General features: G+C 39.6%; 2 protein-coding genes across 5 annotated transcripts in view; one reads left to right on the plus strand and one right to left on the minus strand.

The window, feature by feature from the left end:
* The window catches only part of PHYHIPL (phytanoyl-CoA 2-hydroxylase interacting protein like), a 79,690-nt gene extending 67,883 nt beyond the window's left edge, over window positions 1-11,807 (plus strand). For 3 of the 4 annotated variants that reach the window (XM_037400760.1, XM_037400761.1, XM_037400759.1), the window contains exons 2-5: window positions 472-668; window positions 5,745-5,919; window positions 6,899-7,016; window positions 10,458-11,717. In XM_037400760.1, the coding sequence (XP_037256657.1) occupies window positions 504-668; window positions 5,745-5,919; window positions 6,899-7,016; window positions 10,458-10,992 (993 nt within the window). In that variant the 5' untranslated portion in view covers window positions 472-503 and the 3' untranslated portion in view covers window positions 10,993-11,717. Of the gene's footprint in view, window positions 1-471; window positions 669-5,744; window positions 5,920-6,898; window positions 7,017-10,457 lie in introns of all 4 variants that reach the window. The other variant, XM_037400758.1, reaches the window with a different exon arrangement.
* Window positions 11,808-12,026: 219 nt separating this feature from the next.
* Window positions 12,027-17,457, minus strand: part of FAM13C (family with sequence similarity 13 member C) — a 129,967-nt gene continuing 124,536 nt past the window's right edge. Inside the window, 4 exon segments of the mRNA XM_037400757.1 lie at window positions 12,027-13,462; window positions 14,258-14,359; window positions 15,882-16,081; window positions 17,295-17,386. Coding sequence (XP_037256654.1) covers window positions 13,339-13,462; window positions 14,258-14,359; window positions 15,882-16,081; window positions 17,295-17,386 — 518 coding nt within the window. The 3' untranslated portion in view covers window positions 12,027-13,338.

The following is a 17,457-nucleotide window of genomic DNA, read 5'->3' on the forward strand; positions in this document are numbered from 1 at the left end:
ATTGTGAAGACAGCTTTTTATATATGTGTATACATATGTGTATGTACTTATACCATCTTTAAACCTTGAAGAGACTGGTTTCACTTTGTGCCTGAAAAATGGGTTTAGGAAGAATACTATTTCTATGTGTATTTATTTTAGTGATAGTTAACCATTGTGTTAACTGTAGACATTGCTGGCATCTCAACTAAATGTTGTAGCACCAGATAGCTTCAGATGTTTCTTATTCTCGAACTGCAGCTGCACACAGTTGTGATGAGTCTAGTGCTTATTCATGTGCGGAGTTTCATCCCTTTCCAATATTTCCCATCGCTGACATCGACACTTGCATAACTGTACCTCATAGTTGCTTCTCAGTACCACCTGTGAATCTTTGTGAAAGGCTGTTTGGAGGTGTGATTGTATTGGAGCACAGAAAAAGGGTATCTAATAGGTCTTTAACTGCATGAATCTTGCTTATTTTTTATGCAGGGAATAAATCACAAGATAGTGGGATTGCAGAGATGGAGGAACTTCCAGTCCCACACAACATCAAAATAAGTAACATCACATGTGATTCCTTCAAGATTTCTTGGGACATGGATTCTAAATCCAAGGACCGCATTACTCACTACTTCATTGATCTCAATAAGAAAGAAAACAAGAATTCCAACAAATTTAAACACAAGGTAATTTTCCTTTAAAAGTCAAGATGGAAATACTTGATTTTAAATAGATGAATCTCAGTGTTTTATTATCCTTTCAAAAGCAGACCATGGGAAATAGGTATTGGACTTCCAGCAAAGGCAGGTTTTGATTAATCTGATTGACTGACTCTTTTTTTTTTTTTTTTTTTTTTAAAAAAAAAAAAAAAATGGAATACCTTCTCTGGCTCTAGCCTATGTGCATGCACACACAAGTTCATTTGTTTCATGGAGAACTGCACATAACCTTTACTATTTCATTTGAAAACAGTTTGGAACCTGCACAATGTATTGCCAGACAGACATTTTTATTCCTGACTAGCTCTAAATCATTATTTAAACAATTCATGTATTCTGTGCCTGTCCTTGTTCAGTGACAGACTCATGAAAACAACACATGTCATTTCAACAGAAGAGTCACAAATTCTAATGCACTTCTAGGAAGGCTTCCAGCAATTTTACTTTGCAGCGTTCAGCACTGTGACCTGAATATTCATCTGGCCTCTTTCTTCAAGCCACTGATGCAGGGACATACTGAATGCATTGCGGAATCTGTACTTACCAAATCCAGCAAAATTTGCTTTGACCTCAGAACAGTTAAAATACCCAGATGTCTAGGGAAACGTGGAATGAGATAGAAGATTAAACAACACAATCACCCGCCAACTTAAAACCAATGTTGCCAGTACCTCTAAAAGATAAGGTTTGCCAAGGTACAAATAACCAACCAGACAAGTATGAGAGCTCTAATTCTTTCAACATCTAGATTACTATTGGTTTATAAATCAGTGGGATAACCAGGAAATATTTCCACCAATAACTAGAAAATATTTCCACAAATTTCTCTGAGTCTTTTTATTGTGAGGCTATTTTTCCTGTGACTTCTGTTAATAGCAGGTGTATAATTTTCACTTTTTTTTTTTTTTTTTTTTTTAATGTGGTTGGAAATAACACATGCATTAAGTTTAATGAACAATCACTTAATACTGCTTGAAATTGAGAATTTTACATCTTTGGCCAAGATGTTGCAATTGCTAGGAGCCAGCATGGGAAGCACAACAAAATTTAAAGTTAGCACTATAAAATTTAATAGGAATTTATTATGCCCCATTTTTAATTGTAATAGCAAATAAAGTAGAATATATTTGATTTTTTCTTACTGTTATTACTTTTGGACTGACAACATTTGAATTTGAATTCCCATTTTATACTGCAGGAATGAGTATACCTTCTAATAGAAATGCTTACTGGGATGGATTCTTTTTTAATTTCTTTCATTTTATGAATCTACATATTTTTTCATTCATGTTCAAACTGGAGTAAAGTTGTAAAATTTGTTTTTGTGAAAGATGGAGCCACCCTAACAGATGAAACACTATGTATACTTCAAAATCTATATCCCAGTGATGAGACAAGTATTAAAATGGAGAGAAAAAGGGATATTGGTAGGGTAATAAAGCTAGGCTATTAGATTTATTTTGTGTTTCTCAGCAATTCCATAGCTTTTTACTGTGATAAAGTGTTTAGCCAAAGGAGAGGTAATTGGTTTTGTAAGAACAGGAGATTAAATTCCATCATTTAAAATTATGAGTAAATTGGATATTTTGTCAGAATTCAATTAAAATTTCATGGCACTAGTTGTGTTAGTGACTTGGTAAAACTTTTTTGGGGGAGAGGGTTGCTTTTTTTCCCTGGCCAGAATGGTGGAAATCCAGACAGCAGACAGGGTGAGCAAGAGAACTCTGCAGACTGAATGCTCTACAGCTATCCATGCCAGAGCACATACGTGTTTGCTTTCATGCATCTTTAGTACTAAGTAATTTTTAACAGGCTTCCTAAAATCAGCTTTTTTGAGAAATTAAAAACTGCTCAAGTTCCAAATTTGCCCTAACCCTAGTATGGTTGGAGACAAGCATCCTTCCTCCCTATGACGTTAGTTATAGTAGTTCCACGGCTGAAGCCCAGCAGCACACCCGCTGTGTAGGGAGGGAGCTGATAAACTGGCAGCTGCAGCACCAGGGACCAGAATCCGGAGGGAAATAAATCAGCCCCCACCCATCCATTGCCTTCATAACTAAGCTATTGTATAAAGATGGAAGATATCACTGCCCCTTTTCCAAGCAGAGCTGTTTAGAAAGAAAAGAGTGAGCCATACCACTTAGTTCTAAAAAAGAGCATTGGGACTTACTCTCAGGAGTCATCCAGCAGTCAGGCTGTGGAAGGAGATGGGCATCTTCGTGGGGGGGGGGGAGGCGGGAAATAATCATTCTTACTTAGTTTACAGGTAGGGTAAATCATTCTGCAAGTCCGTGTCTCTCTCACAGTGACAGGCCCAGATGACCAGCTTAAACTATTTTCTAACCTGCAGAGAGTTAGTGTTAAGTCTCAGTTTGCTCACGTGGCTGTGAGCAAGTGACTTGGGTTATAGACCTAACCTGACAGATAGATGCTGTCCCTCAGGAAAGGGGTCTGCTTGCTTCCTTGTGTGCCCAGGAGACCATACATGAATGATCCATCCTTTCAATACTTCAGCATATTTAGGGTGCGTATAGTTTTATTATTTATGACTATTGTCATCATATCTGTGAAGGAGGAGGATTGCATTGGTAGTAGTATGTAAAGACTAGAATTCTAATAAAACTGTCTTTTCCTCAATGCAATTTGGGTATCTCCCCACTTTTTAAAGATATAGTAGTATGATTATTCCCTTGTAATAGGAAATGAGGCTTAGATATTTAGCAAAAGTAGGAATGGAGCTTGGGTGTGCTGAGTTCCCACCATGTGTCCTATGAGCAGACCTGGCAAAGGGAAGGATAAGATGAAACGGGAGAAAGCTGAAAATTGAAAGCTGCTTCTTTGGCAAGAAAAAGGGACTGCAAAGGATGCATCTTTCCCCAAAAAGGAGAGAAGTAGTGTGACTTGTGTACCTTGCTGCTTAGTTATTCAGTGTTTCCAGGTTGTTCCTTGAAATTATTGCTGTCTAGGTACCTTTAGAATTATCTGGTGGGTGCTGGCAGTGGAGCAGCCATCTGCCGCCCCAGAATCCTGGTGGTCCTCAAGCTGGCATATAACCTCCTTTGTGCTTTTTGGGGGGCTCAGCCAGGAGTGAGAGCTGAGCAGAACAGAGAAGAAAAGAAATGGAGAATCCCCAGAGACATTTCAACCTTAACATTTGGACATTTTTTTCCCCAAGGTCAGGCCTTAAGGAAAAATGAAGTGTTTGCTTAGTAAAAGAACAGATTAGAGTTATGAAAAGCATCATATCTGCCCCTCCTCCCCAGCTGTACAAGAGATAAACCCCTCTATTTAGTGTGGGTTTGGGTAGTCTGCCCCGTTTTTTGGTACGGTTAGGAGAGTTTCCTGATACACAGCCCAAAGGTGAGGCTTTGGCGCACGAGGGCAATGAGGCTTTTAATGTTACATGAAAACTGGCAAAATTAATGGGGCAAACCCCAGCACCGGGTTATGGGCACAGAGGGCTGAGCGGGTGGAGGCAGTTGTTACCCTTTGGAAAGGAAAGGTGACAGCAACAGTAACGGTTGTGGCTGCACCAGCTGCTGGCTGTGTTAGCAGTAGCAAGTGCAGTCCCGTGGGATGTCTTTGCAATATAGTTCCAGGGTGGTAGCTTAAATGCTATTTGGGGTTTCTTTTTTGTTGTTTATTGTTATTTTTCTCTATCTCTTATATGTTATTTATGTCAGAGTGCACAACTGAATTCTTTACAGAGAAAGTTTTCTCCCAACTGTGATTTGATTTAAATGAGAATTAGCAAAAAAGAAATCATGACAACAAATTCTTACCCTTGATTATCAGTCAATCACATTTCAGTTCTTGTAATATCACAAGCTGCTAATTTTACAGTTGCGTAATACAGAAGCTGAAGAATATTTTTGGTGATAGAAAAAAAGAGAAGAAAGATACTTTCGCATAATAGAAGACAAGTAAAAAAAAAACCCAAACCTTTCAGGTCTTGCTTACAGATCATGAAAAGAAAATGTCTCTTTTCTATTTCTGTTTTCCTTAAGGGACTGCTGTGGTAGTATTTCTAGGTGGATGACTATGGACAAGTATTTATGGGTGGACAGCTATGGATGTTACCTAAAGTGCGCACTTTTCAGATGGCAGCCATCTTCTTATTCTGTGATTGCTGATATATATTCAAGAGTAAATCTCTCTCTCACTATCACAGCTCCTCAGGTACACCATGCAGGGAACCATTCAACTCCACTGTGAGACCTTTCACCCAAAGTTCTAGCATAAACTGTCCAGTTCTTCAATTTTGTCTTCCCCTTTGTAGCATAAACTGTCCAGTTCTTCAATTTTGTCTTCCCATTGCAGCCTTTGGTACTGTAGAAATTAGGTATTTCAACAACGACAAGCAGCTGTTCATCTTTGTTGCACTATGGTGTGATACAATGGAAGAGCACAACAGAGTATCTGGAACGGTGGCAGGGTGGGAAGCAAGAGGTGCAATGACAGGCACAAACTATCTAGCTGTATGTTTGGCTTGTTCTGGCCCTTTCTGTACAGAAGGGTATTTTGATGCATTTAAAACACACAAAGTGACTCTGCAATGTGTTTAATTATTGCTGTTTGGTTTGGAAGGTATCAACAGCAATATAAGTGGACTGATCACTGACAGGAGGAATTTGGTTACGCTGACTGAAAGAAAACAATGGCTATGAGAGCGCAAGAAGTTCTTAAAGATATCCTTGTGCTCAGTAGCTTGTCTTTCTTTGTTTGCATACTTCAGCACAAATGCCTTCGGTCTGAATTGTATAATCGGCCTATATATAATAATATCAGTCTATAGTCACTTGGAACCATTAATAAACTCATACATGCAAGTTATCATCGTTGCTCTTAGAGCAAACCTTAGACCATTGTCCTCGGCCACTCTATTTAACTTTGCTGCACCAATGAATTGTGAGAACTAAGGTTTACACAGAAGAGCCAGGGTTTGGGGATTACATTGCAAAAAGAACGAGGGAAGGGGCGGTGGATTGGTTTGCTTGCACTGCTGACTTGTGTGTTGGTTTTTTTGTCTTTGTTTTCCATCAGGATGTACCCACTAAACTGGTGGCCAAAGCTGTTCCCTTGCCTATGACAGTCCGCGGGCACTGGTTCTTGAGCCCAAGAACAGAATACACGGTAGCAGTGCAGACGGCATCGAAGCAAGTTGATGGCGATTATGTTGTTTCTGAGTGGAGTGAAATCATCGAGTTTTGCACAGCAGGTAATATTGCTGAGGAAACACGCACCGCAGGGTGTATGCAATTGATGCTAGCTTTGCTGCCCCGGTGGGTTAGCCATCCACCAGCGCCAAGCAGGCTAAGGGGGTTGTAATAGTCAAACCCAGAAACGTGAATTCTAACTTTAGGCTGTGTGTGTGCTCGGGTTTGGCGTGTTGAGAGGCAGCTGGACTGCCCCTTTGTTCCGCAATAACTTGGCTGCCCCACAGTGCTGTGCCTGGCACCACTGCTTGTCCCACGCTAGGGAAGGAGACTGGTGAACCAAAATGGGGCAGGACCACTTGCCTGCCTGCTGCTGGCTACTAGCAGCTGTGGAGAAAAGACAGCGTGGCAGCTGCCTAAGAGACAGCTTGTTTAAGACATTCTGCTGCTCTCCCTTCTCTGCATGCTGCAAAGCCTGAGCACTACCAACACCCTGTCTTGAGGATCGATTTAGCCCGTCATTGACTTATAAGTCTCTTCCTTGGATGTTCGTCACCTAGTGCTGCTGTGCTTGCCTGTGTGAAAGCTGAGCGCTGAAGCGAGATCTTTATGAATCCCATGTTGGTTGAGATGCCATTTGGGCTGGGTCCTAAGCAAAATTTTTTTAGTTATGTGAATTTGTTATTGACTTGCAACCAGGTACATTGTAGCAAACAATTTATCAAATGACATACGCCAGAGAGGGCAGTTCTCGGTTCCTCTGCGGTCAGGTAACCAGTGCTAACACAGGAAACCCTGAGCTGAAAGGCGCTGTAGGCTTGCAGAGTGTTCGCGGGGAGAATCAGGCATGTATATTCCTGCCGTTCTTCTGTCACCACTGTTGGAAACTGCTGTTGGACTAGTTTCTGTATAGTTACTGCTTGATGTGAGGTATGTTACCACACCCTGGTCCAATTTGAAGTCTGCATGTCTATGTAGCTTTTGGAGAACATTGTGGTTTTTCCCTTCCCCCCGTACTAGCAGATTGTCCTTTCTTTCCAGATTATTCAAAAGTTCACCTAACACAGCTATTGGAAAAAGCTGAAGTGATTGCAGGCCGTATGCTTAAACTGTCTGTTTTTTATCGGAATCAGCACAAAGAATACTTTGACTACATCAGGTAAGAAAGTAAACATATGCAAAATTGTTGGGCAAATTAAGGGAGTAGTGAAAATAAGTAAATGGAGGCAGCTGTTCTAAAGTTAGAGCATAATGTCTGCATGCTTCATTGCCAGTTCAGAAGAAGGGATGAAATAAAGTATAACCCATTTCTTCCACCTTGCTTAACTCAGCACTTCCACTAGGTAATATAAGTTTGTGTTTTGAAGCAGAAACTGAAGTACCAACAGGGTCTTCAGCCTGATTAAGTTGTCTGTTATCATAACAGAGTGTTTACTAGCCAAATACTTCTATTATACTAAGAATATCAGAATAAGACATCTAATAGTAGGGTTGCACAACTGTGTGCATGGGCAGTTGCCTGCATTTGAGAGTTCCATCTCAAGTATTTGCTCTCCACATACAACCACCCCATTTCTTTGCCCAAATGTAGTACCGGGGCTCTGCAATCCAAACGTTAATTCACAGAACATGTGCGGAGGGAGAGGGAATGATGTTTAGACAGTTCTTGTAGAACTTCTTGCCCTGTGCTTCGGTTGGAATGAGTCAATTGGGATTAGCGGGAGATAGGTTCCTTATTCCTGTCAGAGACCCCATGTGCCCTCTGCACACGCAACCAGAAGTGTCATTAAAATAGAAAAGACGACTTTTCAAGAGGAGTCAAAGCTCATGTACTGACTGAGCAGGAGCAGTCACCGTGCAGAGCTAACCTTCCACCATTAGAAGAACATGGATGAGAGGTAAGCAGTGTGTCGCCACCTACTCCAGCACTATGTCAGAAGGGCGGCAGCACTGACTGTGCTGCTTTAACGTGCACTGAGAGATGGGGCTGCTTCCCGTTTTATGTGGGTGGCACGCTAGTACCTGTCTAGAACTGAGTTTTTTAAAACTGGTGAAAAAAAAATAATACGTGAGGGAATCCAACACCAAAGAGCAGACTCCACCACGCTTGGAAACATTCCCACTTTGTAGTCCTCAATTACAGGAGCGTCATGTATATTCCGAGCATGGGGTTTGCTCTTTCCCTTCTGTGTTTTGGAAGAATTATTTTATTGCTCATAGTGACAAAACTGCAAAACTCGATGGAAGCAGAGAATTAATTACACTTGTTGAGGCTCTTTGAGGACCTTGTAAATCTCTACTGCCATCATAGATGAGATGCCACAGGAGGGAAATGCCTGGGGTGGTTCTAACGCTCGTATAGCCCTGTTTTCAGCTATGTAAACAGTGCTACCTGCCTTTGTGTTCATAGAGCTTTGAAAATTGCCACTGAGGTGCATTTATAGCTGTGGGTTTGGCAGTGTTCTGCCAAATAGGACTTTAATTGATTGCACTTATCTTTTCCCCTCCCTCCTGTTACGTTCTTTCTTGATTCAATACAAATAGAGACAAGATTGTTTTCCCCTCTGTAATGAGTTAGAGACAAAAAAGCTGTGTTTTACCGGGTCTGTACGAAGCTAGAATACCTGTAACTGGCTGATCAGAAAAGTACTAATATAGTCGCAAGGGAATTCCTTCCACAATACACACTTCTGAATGTTCTGTTAAAACCCTAACTACATGTACCTTTTAGGAAAAATTCCTTGTCATAGCATGCCTGCCAACAGCCTTTCTGGTGTCATAACTAGGAAACAAGCTTGGAAAACCTTACAGAGTAGCTCTAGAAGCACTGATAAACCAGCAACTGCCACGGTGCTAAAGCGACAACCCCTAAATGCAGGGTTTGAAGTGTGAGCTTGTAAGTAGCGTTCACGTCCCTACTGCTTGCCTTGGCTGGGAGCAGCTCGGACCCCTGGGACGAGTGACCTAGCTGGCCACTGGATGTCAGTATCTTGCCATGGAAATGGGACTGCAAGCAGCCTTGCTTTCTAGGTTGCAGAGGATATTCAAGCTGTCGGATTTTCCTCCCTAGTAGTCGCATCAGTCATAAAATACCAATTGTACCCCCCACTCCAGTCAATGTCTTGTGAAACTATGTAGTATTTGAATGGCTCACCAAACTTCTGAAATTCATCTTAGAGTCAAGTTAAATTATACTGCTGAGGAGACTAGACATAATGAAAAAAATTACAGTTGGAGACATTACTGAGTTGATTGAGAGCTGTTTTGTCTGTGTACATTGAATTTGTTTGCTTTGACTGCTACCTCCTGCTTTAACCAAGTAAAAACTTCTCCCACACAGCACCTGGACGTGTTGCAATAAGTTAAAAGCAGAGCAAGAATAATCTTTCTTGGCTAGTTTCCCCTCTCCTTTAAAAAAAATAAAAGATGAAAGAAGGGGAAAAAAATGAAAAAATAATAAAAGTAAAAGTAAGAGGAGAAGGTAAGATCTCCAGCCTCCTGCGGTTTTCATCTGTCAGTGTGTATAAAGGCATTTTTTAAGGGTGCCTAGTACATCTGTTGTTGTGCGGGACTTACCAGAAAAGGAAACATTCCCTTTTCTATCACATGGCTGCAGGTGCAGACAGCACCACAGCCATTCCTATGGCGCTTCCAGGTGTGGGGCAGAAATTCTGGGGAACGTTCTGCTATACATAAAAAGTTCAGGTGCTAAGGAAGATTAGATTGGGTGTTTCTCGGACTGTTCTCCTAAATCTAGCAGCCTAATGCTGCTGAGTGCAATTTGGGATTTAGGGTTTTAAAAATTCACTTATTACATTGCATGTTTCTTTTCACTGGAGCCAAATTGAGCTCAGCTTGAAAAATAATAATAATTAAAAAAAAAAAGTAAAAAAAGAAAAAAAAGTCAGTCTTATACATTTTTTCCCATTAGGACTAGTGACTAGAAGCTGGATACCAACCAAAGTGGAAACTACCCAAATTGCCTAATACTCTGGTGCCCAGCTCTGCTCTGATTGAAGAAGGCAGTAGACAAATTAGAGTTGAAATTACCATTGGGGGGGGGAAACTATGGCAGACAGTACATTTCTTCCTATAAGCTCTCTGAAAAACATCGTTCAGAAATAACTTTCACTGGCAGTTTTCTACATGAAGTATATACTGCCTGTGCTAAAAATATGCATTAACAAACAGGATATTCAGCACATTGAGACTGACTTGCAATTTTCAACATGTGATTAAACTAAAATGTGTTTATTGTTAGAACTGCAGTGGAAGGCTGAACAATTCAGCTAATTAAAGATATTGGTGGTTTGGGGGCTTTTTTGTTTGCCTGAATTTAATGACCACACGTCTCACAGCTGACTGAGAAGCCAGACTGGAAAAGCAGATTTTGCCCTTGAGCAGAAGTTATTCTAGCTCCTTCCGAGTCTGGCGTCTCGGTTTTCTTGGTCCTAAGACCATGATGTTAAGCACAGTTTTCAGTTTAACGTTTTCCTTTGTGTCCCTTTAGCATTGTTACCAAATAGCGTGAGGTCCTAACTTTCCACTTTGTCTTTTAATATCTGTTACAAAATAAACAATACCAGTCATTCGTTTGTAGAGAGCATCATGGGAATGCTATGCAGCCCTCTGTTAAGGATAACAGTGGCAGCCATGGCTCTCCGATCAGTGGGAAGCTGGAAGGCATCTTCTTTAGCTGCAACACTGAGTTTAACACTGGCAAGCCACCACAAGATTCACCTTATGGAAGATACAGGTTTGAGATTGCAGCTGAAAAACTCTTCAACCCAAATACTAACTTGTACTTTGGAGACTTCTACTGCATGTACACAGCCTACCACTACGTCATTCTCGTTATTGCCCCTGTTGGATCACCAGGAGACGAATTCTGTAAGCAGCGCCTTCCTCAACTAAATATAAAAGATAATAAATTTCTGACCTGCGATGAAGAAGATGGTGTCATGGTTTACCATCACGCCCAGGATGTTATTTTGGAAGTAATTTACACTGATCCTGTGGATCTCTCCCTCGGCACAGTTGCGGAAATTACTGGTCACCAACTAATGAGCTTGTCTACTGCAAATGCAAAGAAAGATCCCAGCTGCAAGACCTGCAATATCAGTGTTGGACGTTAAAACTTCCTTCATTACTTAGGAACCTTCAAACCTCTGTTGCCCATTTCCATAGTCAGACATTTTTGCCAGAAGCATGCACATGCCGCTGTCACCAAAAGCAAACACGAGTCTTCAAAATCTCCAATAGCATTTTTAGTATTTCTTCTCTCCCTCTTTCCCTTCTGTTCCCCTGATGCTTTAAATGATTAGAAGTCCTGGATTTCTTTCTGGCAACCATTTATACCTAGATGCTGCAAAAATTGTTTTCTGTTTCTTGCCAAACATAACAAAATCCTATATAAACTGCTTTAGCAAAATAAAAATAACGGCTTAGAAATGGTGTTTAAATATGCATTCGTTTTAACTACTGAACAAATACTGGGATAACTCCAAACAGCATGAAAGGTTGTAATTGCAGCATGATTTAAATCTCAGAGCCTAGAAATGTCAGCACTTCCAACGTGTTGTTTGACAGTGTTATTTATGTTATTTATATTAGCTAACTGAAAACAGAAACTGTGTCTCGACATAATAAATATAATAGAAAAATATTTTATTTGTACTGTTGTATAAAATATTATACAATCATATAGAATATATAGATTACATTTTAATATCAATTGTATACATATGTCATGAAATCATTTTCCCTTATCAAAGATGTAGTTTGTAAACTTCAAATAGCTCTGTATCTGTTCCTGTTGCTCTAGACGACTTTAATTAAAACAGATTTATGAAGGAGACCATTTCTGATTCATAAAAGTTGTTATAAATTATTATTCAGTACACTGAAACAACAAACCTCTGAGAAATAAAAAAAATCCTTTTTTAGTGTTCATACTTTTTCCTCCAAACTACTTGAAAATGTGTATGTCTTCAAAAATCATGCTGAGCCATTACATACAATATAAATACAAACGTGGTTGATACATAATAGGTTTTATAAAATGAAAATATTCTTACCAGGATAGAAAACAGGTTCCTTATACTACATGATCAATACAAAATGACAGTTAAAGCAAAACACTAAACATGATTCAACTTACTCAAGTCCCTTTTTTTTTTTCCCCTTCTTTCTTCCATCATGTCTGCCCTAGGTATTTCCCAGAATCCCTGTTCTTCATTTCTAGTACAAAACCCACTGATAATCCATCTGTTAATATTCCACTTTTCACACAAATGGTCTATCACAAATAGTGAAAAAATCTCCTTAATATTACAAAGTGTGGTGCTCTGAAAGTTAAGAAAGATGCATAATTCCAATGGAAAAATAACTTTTTATAATCTTATTTTCAGTAAACAAGAAGTCTAGCGTTCCTCATCAGATAACTGTAGCACTCCATTATATACCATGTACTTTATCTATCCAAAATATCTTAGCATAATGCAATAATCTAGTCTTGTTTTAATATATATATATGTGGCAAGTTATAACACAAGAAATACTTTGACATTTTACAAAGTGCATGCGTCTAAACGAGCTTTGGTAGTCAGAAAAGCAAATGTTATAGCATCAGGCAAAATAAAGTGCAAAGTTTAATACAGAAATAAAAATTAGCATGTAGTTAATCTATTTACTGAATTTTAAGTACCGTGAGCCAGGTCCTGTGAACCGTGTGAAAGCCAGTACATTTGTTTTCTCTCTTCCCAGTGTCTATTTGGTTTTGCCAAACACTTTCTCTTATTTCTAAAAAAGCAATAGTTCCATTTGGCAGTCATGTTCCGTCCTTCTTTTTTTGCATAGGCAGCATCACTTTGCTCTACTCCCAGAATTTTAGACCAAATCTTGGCACTAGTTCTTTGTATGCACCTTTCTTTGAAGCTACTGGAATTCATTGAATAACAACTCCATCTTGAAAGACAGAGTATGTTCATGAGGTTTTCCTTCATTTATTTGAAGCTCATGTTTCTTTTAGTCTAGTGAATTAGCACATTGAGAACCGACATTAATAGTTAAGTACAGTGCATGTTGATTCTGGAAAGAAATGGGCGGTACGTTATCATGTACTAAGATGTACTAAAAACCTGGAGAGCATTTCCTCACCTTTTTTAAAACTAAGAGCAGGTCAAACTGAGGATCTACAATGCTTCAGTGTCCTTTTAAGTTCTAACATTCTCACAGTGCACTTCAAGGCTTTTTCAAAAGGAAAAAATATATACTATAGTCCACTCACCCGTGCTTAATTTTGTTGCATATTGCTGTCCTCTCTCATCCCAGCTAGTGTAATTGGTAAAGTGCATCAAAAATCTCAGTGTGTCAAATAATTGTGCAGCAGACCAAGACCTGTAAAATTACTTCCTCTTTTTCATTACATTTCGTTTGCTCGGGTTTTTTTTGCTTGAGAACAATACCACAGCATTGCAACTTCAAATTGTTTTAGAAATATCATGCTTACTGATGAGAACCTCCAAAAGCCTGATTTTGGCTTTTGTGTGCTTGTATTCAGAGTATTCCTCAGCCATTGGCACCCGATCTTCTTTTTGAGGACTCCTGTGAACAGCAAATACAAATGCCATCACTTTTGAGTAAGAGGAAAAAAAGTATTTAAAATTAATTCTCCAGAGACTAATGAGGATTGAGTTGGATAATATTTTTTTCCCCTAACTGTGGGTGACTATTTGACAGGACTAACATGTCTAAGGGAAATGAAATAATGGTATTTAAAATACTGAATTTTCAAATACCAGGTAATTTTCTTTCTCATCAGCTATGCAAGCATAACTACTTCATTCTCAAATATGCAGAGCAGTTATTACATAGAGCTTTGAAAACTGTTACCAGAATACTGCATGCCCATATCCTCCATGGTTCTCAGCAAACAAGTTTGCTAAATGAAGGGAGGAGGATAAGCAAGGAGTGAAAAGCAGCCATTATTTATCTGTGGGTGAAAGAAACAGTGGCTTCTGGTTTTAAATCTGGCCTTTTAAAAACTGCCTAACTGCCAAGTGTAATCCTGCAGACTGACATCCTCAGGCAGACTCTTTAGCAGCCTCCCTCCCTTCAGCTCAGGAAAAATCCTGTGCTGAGGAGGGGTTTGTACCCATTGCAGGCATGTCCTGGAAGATTCCCCCAATCCAGATGGTCCTCAGGGATGCCCACATCCTGGAGGAACCCAGTGGGGAGGCGGACATCTCCACAGAGACCAGACACCTCCATGGTATCTTCCAGTCCATAGCTGCAGCTTCCTGGGCTTGCTCACCTAAGAGTACCCACTCTAGCAGAAACACATCTGCACAGGAGCCCAAAGGGGAGAAGGAAAGAGCTTTTGTTGAGCTGGTGATTTACCTTCCTGTTTGTTTATAGAATTGTTCCTCAAACTCTCTCAGAGCTTTGCGAAGCCTTTTCTTATCTGCTCTTGTTTCTCTGAGATGTTCAAGCAGAACAGGCCTGTAAAACAGAAACAAGAACATGAAACCCCCCTGTGCTTGGAAGTATTGTAAAAGCTGTGGCTTTGCATAATAAGCAGTCTGCTGCAATGGGCCACAGCAGGCACTGACCGCAGTGCCCCCAGCCACTGCACCACATCTCTCCAGCTATGGCTGTATGGGCTGTACCATCGCACATCACGAACAGCTGTGTTCCTTCCCTTTTACTGGTATTCTCACCCTTCTCATAAAGCAAAAGCAGAGACTCTATGGACAACACAGGAGGAAAAGTTTTTGGATAGAACCTTGCTAGTGGTCTTAATTCTGTGTGGAATTAATGGAACTGACAGGGCTCAGCATCTCGTAGGAAATGCTTTGCATCTCTGTAACTGAACTAATAAACTCAACATCCAAGCCCTGCTCCTAAAAGCAGCTGTTATCAAACATTATGGTGATGCAGTGGAAGTGCTAATGGTACCCAGAATCAATATTTTTGGGAGTCATGTTTTAGCTGGTACTTGGAGAAAAAGGTGTTTAAGCATATGAAGCTGTTTGGGTGTTTTCTTCCCCAGGGTTAAAAAAAAAAAATGCACAGGCATATCTTCACAGCATTTGTGCACCAACTATGGCATATATACTTGAGTTACATAGAAAACCAAGACTTTTTTATTCATTCCCCATTTTGGTAGAGCCTAGTCAACTTCATTTATGCATCTAAGTGCTGCCAATCAAAACGCAGTGAAAAGATACCATCCCATAATCTATGAGAACACATCTGTTGCTGGAGGGCATATTCTTCAAAAAGTTTCATGGCTGAGTGATAACAGCTCATATGCATCTTGAGATCTGTTTTGTCATACAACCTGAAATTCCTAACTACAAATCAGAAGGAGCATTTTACTCTGGTTTTATAATGGAAGGTGGGAGGGTGGTGGTAAGTCTTCTGGGCATCCAGATGCTAATAACTATTCTTATGCAAGGAAGAAATTTATTTTACACATATTCAGTGGCCGCCCATGTGACCATATATTCTGTGAACCTTCACTCAGCTCACCCATTGCTGTTTTTACGCCTCACATCTCTGGCATTTTTACATCGCTCACAGAGTAAATCCCAGGGCACACACACAGGAGCAGACTGCCCTGCTTCGCTGAATTGTGCTTTGTTTTATGACTGCTTTGTAAGAACATAAGTACTTAGGTATCTAAAAATTCTGTAGCAGCTATCGGTGATCTGTGTATCTTTACTATGCCACTATGTTGTATCTACCATTCTGTATATGTAGTTATTTCTCCTATCTGCTTACATTCCTTCACCCTTCTCTTCATGGACTTGGCACAAAGTTGTTCGAATAAATAGCTCAAACCACAGTGTGCTGCCCAAATAACAAATAACCTTTGCCTCTTTTCTCCTTTATGAAAACATTGAATCTCTTCTTTGGTATAGAATATTCTCATGCAATAAGTATGGATCATGTTTCACTTACAAAGTCTATGTGAAATATTTTAACATTCAAGAAAAAAAAAAAACAACCCAGAACTTACATTGTTGCCTCATGTAAATTAGACATAGACAAGGCTGTTTGCCTGAAAACTTTCCTTTCATCCAGAGGTGAAACATATGCAGGCTCAGTCTCCTCCTGAGAGTAACACAGGTGCTCATCAACAGGGAGGCAAGATATTGGACCAGATGATAACTCGTGGGTGCCTTGAGAATGGTCTTCATCTGAGTCTTCCTCCTCCTGCTTGCAAAATATAAAGCATTATTAAATTAGTTGTATACATTACAGTACTAACACTTAATAGGATGACAGCATAAAAAAATAGGACTTGATTTCCTGGATGTATTCATTGAAATAGGTTACACATATTGAAAGCTTTACCCAGAGATCATTCTATCTGAGATCATTCACAAGAGCTCTTGTGGGGCTCACTGAGTTACTGTGTATTGTCCACCAACACTAAACAGGACAGAAACTGGCCCTGCTTCTGAGTATCTCCAGCCAGCAATTTATTTCTGCTTACTAAAACCCCTTTGTAAGTAGCAAAGACTTGAAAAACATTCTGTATTTATGTAAGCAGTGCAGTCTTGCTGGAATTTACACTCCTGTTGTATACCATCTACTGTTTGTATTATGTCCAGAATTTCCGACCGTAACAAAGGTTAAGGTAGAGATTTCACATTTTTATAGCTACAAATGTTAACTACCAAACAGTGATGATGATGTCTTCCTCATGTTCCTTCATACTCAGAAGCAGAGCTTTTGAAACTAAGGCTTAAATATAAAAACTCCATGGAGCAACGTTGATAAGAAGTAACTTCAGTTAGGGAATTTCAGTTAAATGTTTAAACAAAATATTTGTGTGCATGTGTACAAAGATTTACACTGGGATTATTCAAAGAAATCTAAAGCTCCACTGTCATGTAACAAGACAATGGTTCATAATTTTTAAAATCGACATGCTAATTAACTTCCAAATAGCCAGATTCCGCTACTTCTACTCACAGTGAGACCAGTACTGTTACATTACATTGATAAATTATTAAAGTGCTACGGATTATATGTATGTGCTCCATGACCGGTAAAAGCACTGTCAATAAAATATAGACGATAGATATAGTGACAGTATAATGCTTCATGGAAAGAGGCAGGTTTCACTCTGTGCTGCGTACATTAGCCATTATAGAAAACTAATGCCAGCCTTTGATCTCTTACCCAGTCACTTGAAGTGACTGCCTCAGAAACTGCCGCTGTGTGTTACAACCTCTGGCATGCTTAGAAGTTTAATTTTACAGAGCTTTTGCTCTATTTGAAATATCAACACCCTGTATTAACCAATGAGCAGAATTGTCAAATATCAGTAGTTCTATTGCTGCCAAACTGACATACAGGTACAAATCAACCACAGCATTTAGTATGTTTTCTTGACAGCAGATATGAATTCTTTCCAACTTACAATTGTTGTGATCAAAGATGGCGTTGCGAGAAGTTTCTTGATAATTCTGTATCTGTCGTAAAGAGGTTTCATGAGACTCTTTTCTGGCTTAGCTACCTAAAGAGAAAACATAACAAAATATACTCCTCCCAAAATGAAAAACGATAATAAATAAATAAATAAA

The sequence above is a fragment of the Falco rusticolus genome, chromosome 9, assembly GCF_015220075.1.
Source record: "Falco rusticolus isolate bFalRus1 chromosome 9, bFalRus1.pri, whole genome shotgun sequence".
Classification (NCBI taxonomy): domain Eukaryota; kingdom Metazoa; phylum Chordata; class Aves; order Falconiformes; family Falconidae; genus Falco; species Falco rusticolus.